This window comes from Cyrtonyx montezumae, unplaced genomic scaffold (assembly GCF_038088225.1).
Source record: "Cyrtonyx montezumae isolate F1298 unplaced genomic scaffold, pur_monq_1.0 scaffold_8, whole genome shotgun sequence".
Classification (NCBI taxonomy): domain Eukaryota; kingdom Metazoa; phylum Chordata; class Aves; order Galliformes; family Odontophoridae; genus Cyrtonyx; species Cyrtonyx montezumae.
In genome coordinates this window covers 54,750,184-54,766,626 of record NW_027072089.1, presented here as the reverse complement: position 1 = coordinate 54,766,626, position 16,443 = coordinate 54,750,184, and the positions used below count along the sequence as shown (strand labels likewise).

The 16,443-nt window shown below is 36.9% G+C and overlaps 1 protein-coding gene across 1 annotated transcript in view; it reads right to left on the bottom strand.

The window, feature by feature from the left end:
* The window catches only part of ZNF407 (zinc finger protein 407), a 332,009-nt gene that overhangs the window by 133,276 nt on the left and 182,290 nt on the right, over positions 1-16,443 (bottom strand). Inside the window, exon 5 of the mRNA XM_065753095.1 lies at positions 2,923-3,089. Within this exon, the coding sequence (XP_065609167.1) occupies positions 2,923-3,089 (167 nt within the window). The remainder of the gene's footprint in view (positions 1-2,922; positions 3,090-16,443) is intronic.

Sequence of the window (16,443 nt, the reverse complement as noted above, 5' to 3'; positions counted from 1 at the left end):
GAATAAGGCAGCCTATGTATCATTGTTCTACAAACCAGACCCAAAGTTGGATCATGAAAATCACAGACTGAAATGGAAAGATTTTGGACTTTTCTGAAAATTTTGTCCAATGATGAGAGTATCCCAAGACAGTACGTAAGGTACAAAATATTTCTGGTGCCTCCTATTCAGGAGCCAGTTCTAGTCATCTGCGATCATAACAGAGTAAAACCCAACACAGGAAAAGTAGAATGAAAACCCATACTAACAACCTCTATCTGTTCAGCTTGAAAAACGCTTGCATGTTATATGATATAACGAAGTCTGAACTTTAAAATGTTCGTACATAGTAGTATTACTGAGGCAATACATAATTGTTACAGCAGAGATTTCTGCATAATCTTTCCTTTGTTTTTTTCTTCTTTTTTTTTTTCCTAATCAGATCTTCACCATGTAGCACCTCAGTTCATCAAAATATCAAAGAAAAGGAATGGAAGGACTATACACAATGCTTAATTATAATTAAATATTAATTCAATTAATTAATCGATTTTCCATATAAATCTTTCTAACTAGCTCTAATGCCTAACGCCCCTCCATAAAATTCACGCTTTTAAGTTAAATGCTGTTCCATGCCTACCAAGAAATTGTTCATCATCTATATATTGTCATAAATTAGCTCATGTTGTGTTTAACATCTCAGAGCAGACTTCAGTATGGCCTGCAGCTTCTCACACTAATGAGGACACACGGTACCCATAGCATCTCTGTGAGTTTATGAATTTACCATGTATTTTATATTTGGGCTCTTGGAAATGATTTTTGAGCTCCAGAGAAATGACTCAAAAGCAAACAGCAGCTTTAAAACGGGAAACTGATCCATCCTATAAAATGATTTGCCAGTTAAATGCTCAAAATTCCTCTAGGTCTGATCTGGGAGCTCTCGTGCGGGCAGAGCACTTGAGGAAGCTCTAGATCTGAAAACACGAGACTGAAAGAGATTTGGCCCATGTGCTTTAATCTTCAGAAAGGAGGCAGTGCATTTGTTTCCTGCAACGTTCCTCTGCAAAGACACATTAACAAATTAACTGCCTTATTTGTGTATGTATGCATCACAGTACATGCGCAAATACGCATTTTTATACAAACACGAGGAGAAAACATCAGTAGTCATGGCTTTAAGTTAAACTGTGCAGTATTTTTCAGCCCTCAAGTTTGCTGTGGGTTGAATCCCTCAGATCTAGACATAATATTTCACTTGATGTTATGGGCATGTATTGATACTTAGATGTGTTTTATATTCCTCTGGATATGCTTAACAATTTTATCATTCCCACTTCAGAATTGGCAACTTTTTAACTTTTAGGAAAATGCAAAGGCAATATTTCACCTGCTGTACAGGAGGCTGATCTAACTTGCCATGTTTATATGATAGCAGAAATGCAACAGAAAATGGTCCTTTTCTTAACAACTTGAATTAGTTTCAAGTGTGCCATTTTGCATTCAAATGTAGAAAGACACGGAAACCAATCCTTTATTTTCTATTAGAAAACAGCCACTGTCCCCTATCTCTCATTATGGTGCAGACTACAAGACCTAACAACAAAAATCCATATTATTGATCTAGCCAAGTCTCCACAATTATTCTTTAGAAGGAAACGCCGACGATAAATTACATCTGCACTGGCTTTTCATCTGCTGTTCGATATAAGTGATCTCTCAGGGCAGGCTGGAGACCTTAAATCGTCAACACCCTTGTCAACGAAGCTAAGGAGGCCTAGGCTTCCCACAAACAGCTCTGGAGGAACTTTTAACCTACAGTTTCTAGCAAGAGCAGAGATTTTTAGAAAATAGGGATGAAGCTGTTCAGGAATAATAAACAAATATTTTTATTTCAGGTGAAATCACTGCATTTGATCTTTGTGTGAAAATGACCAGGCTGCAAGCACAGCATGATTTTTCTAGGTCTCTTTTCCACTTTCCCAACCATATACCTGTCTAAGTTGCTCAAAGAGCTCAGATAATGTAATGTCAACCTTATTCCGCTTTTCTTTATGTACTATAATTATATGAAGCCTAATAGAATTTCAAAATCTGCATTCCATACATTTATTTCTTCTGAAACTGATGTCACATACTAGTTGTATGAAAAATGATATTTACTGTTATTAGCACTGAATGGTATTTTTAAGGACTTCGACATATTTCACAGGCACTTATTTTCTAGACACTGTACTTGTCACAGCTTAAATTTTATTTAACTTCAAACCTAGAATTAACAATGCCTGTTCCCTTGCTAAAGGTTCTGTATAAGTAAAATCAATTAAATTTAAGCACATATTTTACAAATATGCTTGCTTGACCCATATGAAATACATCAGCAAATTTGAGATTTTTTTTTAAGTAAGTAATTATGGTTCTCCGAAGAAAAGAAAATCAAGCTTGTATTTCAGGGGGGTATTTTACTTGTGCCACAGACGCACAAAGACTGCGAGAAGAGAAAAGGGTTCCCATTAAAAATAACAAGTGCTGAAGAGCTTAATACTTCTGCTGTTTCCTTTGCACCTGTATCCAGTTAACCAAGCTTCTTTACATAAAACCTTTATTTTTTTTGTTTGATAGCAGCTCCATCCATCATTTAAGTGGTAAGTGAAGGATCGTTGCAGACGCTGCTAAGAGGATGTGTACTTTTGCATGTGTTTTACTTCACTCAAGAACAGACTTAGGTTTGAACGATCATCCCAGAAGCTCAATTAATGCAAACTCGGATGCCAAAGTGGTAATTTGAGTGCTCATCCCCCTTCCCCTCTCCAACTGCTGCAGGAGAGGTGGGAGCGGGCACCCTCCAAAACCGAAGCTGTTTTGCTAATGAGCTCCCTGTCTGCTTTCTCCATACGGCCTTTTGCCTGTTCCCTTAGCCCTGGGGAAAAAGACAGCGCAAACCTGTGTGAGTCCTAATGTGGTCCTTCATCGCCGAAGCCGTGAGGAAGGAGTAGTGGCAGGTGGGCCAGGTGCACTTAAATGGCTTCTCCCCGGTGTGCAGCTTCATGTGGTTGTTCAGCGCCCACTTCTCCGTGAAGCTCCTGTCACACAGGTGACATGTGAATTTCCTGAGCGGGCGAGAGAGAAGGATTTAAAAGCAGGCACATGCACAAACCCAGCCAAGAAGCCCGTTTTTAAGCCGAAGCGTGGCAAACGCACAGACTTTCGTGAAGAGAATTGCAGGCCGGGTCTGTCATGTCTGTATAACCAGGCATTGATTTTTCTGTCGAGGCCTGGCACTTCAGCCATTTATTCTCTGCTTTGCGGTTGGGCCCAACGGGTTTGAAAAATTCTGTTACAGTCCAGTCACCCCTGAGGCAAATGTGAGAATAGATTTCACCTGTGCAGGCCCGCGCCACTTATCCAGGGCACAGGCTGTCAGAGCAAAGGCTAAATGAAAAGCTATCCATACTAAACTACTCAGACACTCTCAGTGCGCGGTGCCACGCCGCTGCCACTGCCGCGCGGCTGAAATACTGCCTGTAATAACGCCGCCGCGAGAATAAACACAACCCGCTTCGCAACAAAGGGCAGGGCTTCTTGGGGCTGTTCTAACAGGGCTACAAAAAGGGAAGTAAGCGTTTTCTGATGGGGTGCTCCCGTCTCCAGTGCTACAGCAGGAAACATAAAAGATCCCAGCTGTGGCACAGGCAGAAGGAAAAGGCAATTTGGACCGCTGGGCAAAGCCGCCCAGCTCTCCACCTCGGAGATAACTTTATGCCAGCATGCAAAGGGAGATGGCTCGAAGGAAACCCTGTTTCATCTCTGTGTTTTCATGCTGTGATTTCTGTTAGAGCAGGCGCTGCCATTTAGGTGTTGTGTTTTACAGCTACAACGCAGCAACTGAAAGGGTTCTGTCCCCCTCTCTCATTTCCTTCTGTCAGCATCAAACTGCATCTCCAGTTCCTCACTTTATTAAACATAATCTGAACTTCCATGCTGACAAATTAAAAAAATATATTAGCAAATATGTCTAAGCCACAACTAATCTTTTATTATTGTCTTGCATGACACTTTTAATGCTTCTTTGTGTTTTGCAAGAATAAAAATACTGTCCCCTGCTAAGGAAAAGAAACAAATATATAAAGTCTATAAAAACACTAGAAATACAGAAACTGAAGAGTTCCCTAAGAAGCTAATAAGTAAATCTATAGACACATAGATATCTCAATACGGACAATATAAAGCATCAGGTAACCTATAATACCAGGGTAACGAGCTCAACCTAATCATGTGTGTGAATGTACTTACTCAGAAGGTACAGAAACATGTTGCAGGATTATTGCTGTAGTCCAGTTAATTCAACAGTAACAACAGCGTCAAGCAGTGAAATACATAACGTGACGCTGACGCTATTATTTAAGTGTTTTTATTACACCATAAAAATCCTCTTTGTTATTTGGGAAAAATGCATACACAGAGCGGTGCTGCAAGAAGGGTCTGCTCTGCAGAGGACGTGCAGATGTGGTGCAGGTCAAGAGGTGACGACAGAGAGATATGACCACAGTGTCAGTAGGTCAGGCTTATAAGAAGCGTATAGATTTCACCTCTTTTACCTACCATAGAGAGCAGGTCATCTGGCCCCCATACAACTAGAGCTGGGATTTTAACATTTAAGACAATTTACATTTTGTGTATTTCAGAAAATTGAAAATAGTTTTGTAAAAACGGGCTATCTGATCTACTGATAACCATTTCCAACACAAAACATGGTAGCATAAGAAATGTCTTTACTTTCACTTGTCTACACTATTTTTCCCTTGGTTGCATTGCAAGGTCCATCTTTTATGTCAGCTTTATCAAAGATGCATTATTTCCAGCAAGTTGCAAGCAACATGATGAAATCAAGTATGCCACTGTCCATAATTTAGGGAAAAGCTTTATCTTTTAACACACAAATGCAGTAATTTACACTTTGTGGGGTTTTTTTTTCTGAACTGCTGTGCAAATACAGCAATTTTAACTTATGTATAATATAGCTCACTAAAGATTTCTTTAAAGTATATAGTTAAAAATGAATTATCTATGTTAAGCAACCTATTTAAACAAATGCTAATTTCTCCCCAAAAGCCATTTTCACAAACAGAGAGGGAAAGATAAAGACTTGTGTACGGTTCTGCTATATCCCAATGGCAAATATATATATATATATGCTATTGAAAACAGACTTTCAAATTACTATACCACTTGATCACTGCTTAGTGGCACTAGCGAATGACAAATATAGCTAAATACTTCCAAATGCACAGTAAAAAAATATCATGTCCGTATATCTCCCTGACAGGTCTTCATGCATTTCACATTTCAAAAGCATGACAGGGATCTTATTTCCAAGATAAATTCCCCTATCTACTTATTTCCTCATGTATTTATTGTGGATCTAACCTTCTACTACAAGAAATAAATAAGCAGGTTAAGTAGATGCTATCTTTTAACAAATAGTTTCTCTAGACTGTATTACAACTTTATGAATGACAAAATAAATCCCTCATTTTTAAATCCACCAAGTTGTACATTTAACAGTACTGCACCTATTGAACCTCAATGTGTACTCTATTATTCACACACAATAAAAATGTTAAAATAACACTGAGAGACTGTCTTTGAAGTGACAAAAGCCAGAAAAATCAGAATTAAAGCTGCAACTCCATCTCTAACTAACCCCAGTGAACGCCTCTGGTAGCTGTCCAAATAGGGTTTCTGACCTTTCTTAAGCTACCTTTTTCTTTTCTTTTTTTTTTTTTTTTATTTGTCTTCTACTTTTTCATTCCCTTTTTGTTGCTGTTGTTTTTATATTCATCTCCTTTAAAAGACAGGAAAAGATCACAAAAGGCTTCAGTGATGACAGTGATTTCTATCTATCTCAGGTTCAGAGGCAACAGAACAGCTAAGGGACTTCAGTATACATTTTTTTAATAAGTGATTAAATTCATCAGACATATTCAGTTTCTCTGCGTACTTAATATTTCAGCAAGTTTTAATTTCAACTTTTGCAACAGAATTCTAATGCAAAAAATAGTGATCAAAATTTATAAAAGTAATTTTATATTTTCCTGTATGTTGAATAGTTTTATTCAAGTACCAACAGTACTGCTGCTGATGTCTTGATATTTTGCACACACCCGCACTTAGTAAAAGCCCTTTTAATCATTTTCTTAGAAGTAGGGGTGGCTGTATGGCCAGTTGTCACAACCCAGTTGGCAGCAGCAGCAGAGTGTACTTTACACAGAATATAAATGAACATATCTATCCAGAGTTTACCTAAGAATGTGGGTTTTTTTCTTCCCTCAGTATTCCTGGATCATTCAACACACAGAATGATGCTGCTCTACAAGCATCTCTTGGAGGAAAAGGCTTTTCACTGTCAGAATACTTTTCATACCATTTTCATAAACAGTTTTTTTTTTCTCATTTGGAAAGTAACCCATATGCCTGAGCTCAACATTTTATTTTTAAATCTTGTTTCCTCATTGAACAAGTAATAATAACAGAATTAACTAATTCAAAATTGTTGTAAAAATACTAGCTTTCATGTCATCCAGCAGGGCCAGCATCAAATTCTGCCACCAATCATAAGAGGGAGAACTGCTATCTATTACATGGACCAATGGAGGAACCAGGGACTGCATTAGATTTCAGAAACAGTTGCCGATGACTCAAGAAGCCCAGTATATCCCATATTAAACTCTCATTTCTGGATGAAAGCTTATGCTGGAATTCATAAGCTCCTCCTCTGTCCACCTTCACTTTGCTTTTCCTGCTCATACATTCAGCCATCTTTTCATTAAAGTCCTACATCTTAGGACTCACTATTGTCATCTGCCCTGCTCCGGCCGCCTAAAAGTTTCTACAAGAAAAACACCGCTTCCTACCCTTACTCTGGACTCATAATACTTACACTGACAAATGGACAACTGGGAAATCTCGATGAAAAAAATAATTAAAAAAAAAAAGAGTTTATATAAAATCAGGATGCATGTTCTTTTTCTCCTCTCAAGCCTGTATATCTTCAAGGTGCGGTTACATAAGAACTGTGTCTTCTCAAAGTAATATTTATGCACTAGAAACCATATTGATCTTAGGCCACCAAATCTGATTGAAAACTGCATTTTCAGGACCTGAATCATTCAAAATTAACAGGGAAGGCAGGGAAGGGGCTTTAAAAATTTCATAGCAAGTTTTCAGCATTGAATCCAGACTCCTATTAGCTCAAATACTATCATACAAAGTCTAGGCAACAATACCATCATACTGATCCCATCACATCTTCCTAATAAGCACCTACCATAAAGACAAGCTAGCTAAATCATAGGTATAGAAAGAAAATATTCTCACCCTCAGTAGTTTTTAAAGTATTTAAGGAGATGAACAAAGCAGTATTTAAGGAGTTGAACATGGCAGTAATGTGGAAAGCAGTGCAATGCTTCTCAAAGCAACACTGAATTTTGTGCCACTTGTGTCATATCTGCAGATTGCCAACACTAGATGATGACCTTAAATCGCAATCTCAGTTTCACCAAGAGTATATGTTTACCTAATTTCTTGAAACACGTGGCATCTACTTAGCTTTTTTCTGGTGGCTCACAGCTTATGAAATATGCATACGTGTATACATTTTAAAATGCAATTTCACCACTGAGAACTCTACCTGTGGTTTCTAAAAAATGACTGCCTGTAAATGATTAACAAAAGATGTAGAAACAAGCAGTTCTCTGCTGGAAAAGACACTTGCATAAAAGAATAACACAAAAACAAATGCACCTCAGAAAACTGAGCAGTGTGTGAGGTAACATATAACATTCTTGAAAAAGAAAACGAAGTACGGTACATTCAGCTGATGCATCAGAATGGATACGATGTCATGCATGACTGTCATATTCTGCTAAGTCTCTCAGAAATGACATCGAGGGCTTCTGCATTTATCAGCACTCTATCTTCAGTTCTGTGGGAAAAAAGTGTTTTTGCAACTGCCATCACCTCAACTCAGCCTTAAATAAGATTGTTCTGTGACTTGAGCATCAGCAATAGGTTACACTCGTCAATTCCTGACCTTTGCTACAGCTTTGAAATACCACCAATTTCAAAAGTACCTGTCCTAACACACTGAGCTCAGTGCCTTGTTTCTCTGAAGTAACTAAGCTGGCCCATTGCCTTCGACACAGAGGCACAGCAGAGGGAAATGTAGGCCTGAAGTTACTGGTTGGTGAACAAGTGCAGGGGTGAAACACAAGCCAGCAGAGCTGACATGCTGCTTCTGTATTTCTGCCCTCTCTGCTGTACAGTTTGAGGTAAAACACTGTCAAAATGTAGTCCTGTTTTTACAAGCTTTGCTGTCTTCAAAAACCATCATTTATTCTGCTGAGATGCCAGATCTTTAACATCATTGTTTTTCAGAACAGAATCTCACTTTACATTTCTATCTTCCATAAACGTTTAGAAACACGATTGTGAAGTAGGACTGAAGGTTACTTCTATGGGGAAAACAGCCTTGTGAGCCAGTTGAAAGACGTGATGCAACCACCAGGCACAGCCTTGCGATTCCCATTTTATTCGCTACAGCATAATGGAAAGTTTAAAATTTATCATCTTCCACAGTGTTATAATATTCTGTCAATTTTGTAGCATTAATCTTGCTGCAGAGCTTTTTATAACATACAATGACTTAGAATAGTGTCACAGCCTACTGTTTAATGCACATAAAAGTATGTTTCATTAACACTACTCTATGAGGTTTTACTAGGACAAATATATGGTTTAGAAAAAAACTGCACATCTGCATATAATACCAGTACTTCAAAATCTTTTATGTCAATAAAATTTGAGAGTTGTATTTGAACACTTCTTTTCCGTATCTAGAGGATTCTAGAACATAATGCTGGGATAAAAACCTCCCAGGTTTTCACAGTGTAATGTGTAATTTTTTTAAAATTATTTTTTATTTTTGCAGTTCCATTACCTTTAATCAGCTCCTCACCATAAATTTCTCAGTTGTCACCACAGTGCATACTACCTAATCACTGATGTTTTTATCTGAGGAAAGCCTGGTCTGCCCTAAACATGTTCTGGCTAAGTTTATTCCAGAAAATCTCATGGATTTGTATTTGATTTTAAGGGGGAAAAAAAAAAAAGATGAAAAAGTTTGAATTCTGTAAAAGACAATAAATCACTTAACCAAACGCTCCACAGGGTGTTTTACATAAGCACAAGTAGCCTGTGGAATTCAGGCACAGAAGGAACAACGAGGAAAAAGAGAACTGTAATTCAATCTATAAATTAGACAGAATGGGACTCATCCACATGTTTTTAAACATGGGCCTTTAATTTTTAGGAGTAATAGATTACCATGAAGATCAGACTCAAGCCACAAGGAAGAGTGGGAATGCAGATGACAGGTTCTGATATCAAATCTTAGCACTTTTTTTTCAGGAAGCAGATACAAAATGTATGCCCCAAAGGTTGCAGCAAAATTTGCATCCCTGGGACAGCTCCCAGTAACCAGTGCCACCAGAATAAATCATAATGGCAACCAATACATTCAACTCAGGGACTGGTAGATGCTTGTTAAAAAATTAGACTTATATTTGTGAGGTAAATCTTATCATCCCTTCTCAACAAAACAACCATTCACTTAAGAAATTTATTAACTAATATTCTCATTCACATGTGCAGGAGGAGACTGCTATCTTCACTGTATATGAAGTCAACAGGTTAAGCTTTGAGCAGGTATTTCCAATAACAGATTTCCTCTTTGTAAGGTAGGCCTGACTAGCTTTAAGAATCAAATCTAACCAATAAAATATCCCTTTCAGGCCTCCAACTACCCATATATTCAAGTGCTTATGGTTTTAAAACACAAATAAAACTCAACTTCATACACTCATTAAGTGCTGGAAAAGAGCAGCATAGCATGCCTTTGGACATTTGAAATCAGCTAATTTGACAACTCTCACATCTCTTATTATTCTAACATGATAAACTATCTCATACTTTGCATCCAAAATAACCCAACAGCATTTAATGGCTAGATACCAGGAGATATTCTGACCCACAATTAATTTTGAAGCATATTGAAATATTTATTAAAAAAAATATATGTTGCTTGAAACTCTAGAGGTCTTTCAAAAGTGATGAAAACTACTCTTCTGCTAACAAAACAAAGGAAACACAATGAGTTTAATTTAGGTCACAGTGACATCAGAAAGGTTTATTTATTGCCAGCTTTGTTGTATCCAACAAAGCTTTAATCTGTGACATGCTGAAGCTTGTAAAACAGCGAAGTGGGATGGTATCAGAGAAACTACACCATGCCATACATTTCTAAAAACGTCTGGTGTCAAGCACATTACACTCAGCAACATCATCAAGAAGAAAGAAGAGGGATTTTCAGGGGTTGTTTTGTGCTTTCAGTTTAAATTTACAGCTGAAACAGCCTTTGAAAATTCCTATAAAGACTTCACATGCTGACAGACAGCTGTTTTTATGTAGCCAGAGATGATGAGAAAACAATGTTTTTAAGAAGCTGAAAATCAGGGCAGACCTTAGGTTTTGCAAAGGGAAAGGGTGAGAATCAAGGCTTTTGTTTCCATAAACTGCCGAGCTCATCTAGTATCAGAAAGCTGCCTCAGTAGAGCAGAAAGTTGGGAAAACTGGAAGATTTCAGTACTTACAGGACAAAAATTATTTTTGCTTGTTCAAGCCAAGGTTTCATGAGGTGTTATGGGAAACGAAGGAGCACAGTGGCTGAGGAATCAGAAATTCCTATTTGAGGGAGCATACTGTGCTGTTTTGTGTACTCTCTATTCAACCACGTCCGGTTGACCCCCTGGAGCCCTACATGTTTTGGGAGCATCACCAGTACGGACAGATTAACAGAGACTGAGGGAACAGGCTGGCCCCAGGGACAGGGGGCCACTAAGAATGTGACCAACAGAAAGGTTTCCTACGACAGCCTCACCTGTCTGAAAAAAAGGTTCCTAATTATTCTAGGCAAAAAATATTGGACAGGACAGTGAATGACTATGTATTTACAGTTCAGCTATTTCTTAATTACATTTAACATATGGTACCATGCCTCAGACTTCCTCTGCTCTCAGAGTAATCCAAACCCGCATGCCAGCAATAGCTCCTATCTGGTGGGTAAATTTAACCTGAGCTCATGTACCGACAGGAAAAGTTCACCTGCTTGTGTGAAGGCAGGATCTCACTGTTTGTAAACTGCCCCAGCATGAGCGAGTTCTAATAGAGTCATTACAGTATAACCTTCTGTTGCAATGCTTATAAATAGATAAATAAATACTTAGATTTTGAAAACTTCCCTTTTAAGGGAAAAAAAAAATAGTTTCACCAACATTTCAAAAACTGATTTACTTCGGAGGTGTGGCTTAGTGTGCTTCTGTATAGATTGAAAATTTCCTTAGGGTTAGAATAGAAGATATCTTAAAAAGAGGTTTGCAGAATTCTCACAAGTTTTGTTTTTTGGTATTTGTTTTGTGCTGGTTATAAATCAGACTGTTCAGTGAAATAGGTATTTTAAAGAAGAAAAAAAATAAAACCGGGATTAAAGAAAAAAACCAACAATTTTTATGCAGTTGGTAATTTTTTTTTGTTTAATCTTGGCTGCTTTTAATTTAGTTTCACATGAAATCTTATTGAATAAAATAAACCTGTCACTTATAACAAAATTCAAAAAGAAAACCAGAAAATCCCCTAAAGGAAAAATAAGACTATATGCTGAACATAACACAGCACAGACTTGATAAAAATTTTAAACAAGAAAAATGGTAATATGCCTTTTATTTCATCTCTGGGGTTGATAACTTACTATAGATTGGTTTCTACAAAGTTACTTATTATGTTATTGTATTTAGAAAAATATCTTTACAGTCCTTTAAGAGAATAACTGTTGGTTTGTGATTTTAATACATTCTAGGAATAAGAGCTCACAGTTGTCACAGCAGAGCAATACCAACTTACATTATGATTTTACTGACATCAGTAAAATATCAGACAAATTCAGTTTGACTTAAATCAGCTATAAGCACTATTTTTTTCTAAACCTAATATTATTATAATGCGATTTTTCATTATTAGTCCAATTCAACTTGTATTGAAGTCAATGAGATTATGCTGAGTTCTATAAGTATTAGATCAGGCTCTGTGATGATGCTACAGTTATGACAAAATGAGTCTTGTCAAAAGGACTAAGATAAAGTATATCAAGCTGATGTTGTTAACAAATTAGTAGTGTATTAAAAACAGAGTTTCCAAATTCTCATTTACTTTTCATCCGTTTGTTTATTGCATCTCAGCTCACATAATCAAAGTAACCACTCCTTTTCATTTTACATGAGTGGTTTGAGTCAATTTTCTTTTCAGGGTCCTTTCCACGGGCATAACATTCAGAACAGTTTGCCAACAACACTGAAAGAAGTAAAAAAAATCCTTAAGTAAAATACACACCTTAAAATTTGGTTTGTATTGCAGCAGGGGGAAGACTAATACTGACTTTAAAAGATTTTACAGCACTCATACAAAATATAAAGTTTAACTCTGATCAGCTTATCATGACCTCTCTGAAACAGGGTCTTGCATCTTGGTTTTTATTTTTAATTTTGGTTTCCTTGTGAGTTAGGCAAAATACCACAGGACTCAGTTGGCATAAAATGCTGAATTAGGTTGACTTAATATTATTTGTGATAACAGTGGAACCACAATATGGCACGAGATGCTAAGACTGATATAATTGTTTTAATATAACATGTAAAATGTTGCACATGTGGAATAGGAGAACTGAGAGCAAAGAGGAATATTATACGTCTGAGAAAATAATGAATATCTTGCTAAAATTCATGGTCTTTTTAATACCACACATTTTGCTAACATGCCAAGTGATATTCAGAGTGCTGTGGTGAGTCCTAAATCATATATATTCTGTCTACTGTAAAAATTGCACATTTAAAAATAATTAAAGCCAATATGTCTAAACCACAGCATACAAACTGATGCACAATCTCATTAAAATACACTAAGATTTCTGTAGAAAAATGTCTTTGGATTCAACAGGAAAAAAATGTCTGTTGGAGAGCACTATATATTTATCACTATTGTAATGTAATGTTTATCACTAATGTGCCAGTAGAAGCCTTCTTCTCAGAAGGTGAACTCGTTGAAATTAAACAGAAATTAGCACATGGAAAGTGCTTAATTGTTGTTCATTGCCTATTTTTAAAAGGAGGAGGTGTGTAACATTACCAAGAAATGCATGTGTTTTTAATTAAGATACTATCATTCAAGGTTGTGATTCCTAAGCCAATTTACTATTTTAAAATGCAGTTCTTCTTCTAAATATAAACACAAGAGAAGTAGAGTATTGTTGCACAAATCATTATGCTCTTAACAGCTGTTCTTTTATGTTCTCTATCATTTTGGAAACAAAAGGAACTTGAACAATTTACTTTCTGCACAGAAATGTATTCTTCTGCCAGGTACGTTCTCTTAATAGGTCAAGTTTCTGTTACATCTTCCCTTTTTGTGACCTGCAGATTAATTTTCTCGACATTGTTCCTGTGAATTCTGAAGACGTTTCATTATTATTTTTAAATAACTGGCACTACCTACTTAAAAATACAAATGTGCAACAGAAATTGCAAGAACAGTAGCGTTCAGATCCAAGTACTTCCATTTCATATGGTTTCACCTTAAATCTTCAGATTGACAAAACAGTAGATTTTCAGTACAGCAGGTTACTTTTATTAAAGTACATTTCAGATGTATTTCAATCATATTTTATTACCCTTTAAAATTAAATGAAATCAGAAGATTTAGGAGATTAAATGCCATTAAAAAAGATTACACTATCTTTCCTATTACAGTGTAGTTTTCTTTCCAAGTTTCCAAGTCTATCCATATCAAAATATATCCCTGCCAACAACAAAAGTGTATTTGGTAAATTTAGACCACAGATTGCATATTATTGGCTAGAAAATAGCTCTGAAATCATTCTTGAATAATAATTTCTAAGATACGAATACTGTATGGTCAACCGTAGTTGATCTGAAATTAGGATATTTTCCATGATGAAACATCAGCAAATGACAGCATCATCACTGATAAACCATTCTCAGCCTCTTCAACCTTCAGAAATAAGTCTTATCCTCAATATGGTGACAGTGAAACTCACATATGTACCCAGAATACGTGCACTATTTTTTCTACCACTCTGTGTCAGTTCCTTACTTTATCCATTAATCTGTGAGTTTCTCCTTCCAGGAGGACTGCTCAGCTACTGCTAATAACGCACCAAATTTTCACACTGAATTTTGAAGGACCCTTATTTCTAGACATTTTTCCATTCTGTAAGACTGTGGGTGACGAACACACTTGCTCTTCTTATCCTAGGGTGTTGTCTGCTCTTTTAGCTGGAAGCAAACCTCCAGTAAATTCCTATTTATCTCCTTGCCAATCAAGACGTGATTGAGTGACAGTAACAGAGCCTTATCTAGGGCTCCTGTCTGCTGTGCATTCTGCTAAATGATGTCATCGCTCTAGCAAAAGAAAATAAGCAGATTATTACAGTGACTAGAAGCAAACTAAACATTTGGATTTTTGCATGGACAGATTTACACACTGTCTGTCAGATAAAGCACAGTTTGCCTGCTGCTTACACAACAAGAATGTGCCTGACAGCTTCTTCCCAGCTTTAGTATCTGATTACATAAATAGGCCATTCCCCACCATTCCTGAAGACTGACAGTCTGTCTTGGTTTAAAGAGCAATTTCTGACTATCAGCCTTTCTGTCTTGCACACTGGGCTGATTATCATCAGGGCACTTCCTGGAGGTCCAATCAGTTGTGGCTTTCTTGAACTCAGGATGTTGCGAAACTTGTAGCCACAAGAATTATATTAAAAAATAAAAAAATAAAAAAAGACCATTAAAAAATTACCACCAGTGATTTTAAATTTGCATCCCTCATCACAGTGTAAACTCTCTCTGACTTCTCTGAGCATTTAGATAAAGATTTCAGATGATCGCTATTTTCAGGGAACACAAAAGAAAAGAAAGATACAAAACTGAAAAATCAAAGAGAGAGTACAAACACCCGTCCAGCAATGAGTAACAGCTAACTTATCCCCCACCATAAAAAGGCACCTTTCTTGTGATTAAGTCTCAGAAATTGATATAGCTGCTTCATAGTCCAAGTTTGAAGTTGTACTCACAAATTAACCTTGAAAATTGTCATATAAAGGCTTTTCATAACCTTATGTGCTGTTTGTTTGCTTGTCTGTTTCTGCATTAACTGTGCAACTGTTGGTCTTTTTTAATTATTCTACTTTCCCAATAAAATTGTATTTTAAATTAGATGCGCTTTACCATTGCTGGTTGATTCAAACATTTTTAAGGTATGAGTATGTAAAAGACATTTCATTTTTCATAGCTAAATGTATGCAGGTGTTAATGAACTTGTTTAAAAAATGATTCTGAGCACCAAAAAGGGTAAACATATAATAACTCTGCTGTTTACAATGGTAAACAATCACAAGTCACAACTACAATATTGTTCCTAGTTATTTCAGCTATAACTTGCAAGGCTTCATAACCAGACAAACCAGATGAAATATGTTGCTGCAGGTCTGCTCTGATGGATCCCTCTGAAATACCCGCATTATTGCTTTTATTTTATTATGTACCACACTTCATAACTGTACACAGCAGAGTACAATAAAAACTGCACTACACTCCTTTAAGTGCTTATTAAATAGGTCAAAAAGTTACCATAACAAATAACTTGCTCTACACAGGGTCCATTAATAACACATCTTGTTGGGACTCTAAAACAAACATGGGGGAAAAACAACTGTACAGATGTCTCTATTACACATTACTACTGCTTAACAGCTTTCACCTAAAGAGCACGGTATTGCTATTGTAGCAATAGTCAATTACTATTCTAAAATAATAGAATCAAATGAAGATGCAAAATTGAGGATGCAGTTTGAGGGTAGGGAAAGGGCAGGAGAGTGCTTTGATCCAGTGTGTAAGCTCTCCTGATTTGTGAAGACAGAAAGCGCTACAAAGCCTCATACAGATTGGAGTCCATATTTTCCTACTGTTAGGAATCGTGAGATCTAGAGTTCTTATTGACCATGCACAAAACATTTCCCCCCTCACAACAGCGTTCTTAAAGCAGCATTTCCTACATCTAGGCAGAGGACTGGAGAAGCAAAACGCACAGGGATGGAAAAGAACAAAGCACGGAACAGAGCAGGAGAGGCGCACAGAGGCCTGCTGAAAGGCCACAGCAGGCAGCGAAGAGGTGAAGGCTCAATGCACAAGGGGATGAGGAGGGACTGAGGGGGCCCAAGGTACATGAGATTCTTGGGAACATGGAGGGGACTGAAACAAAGGAAGGAAAACAAAGCAA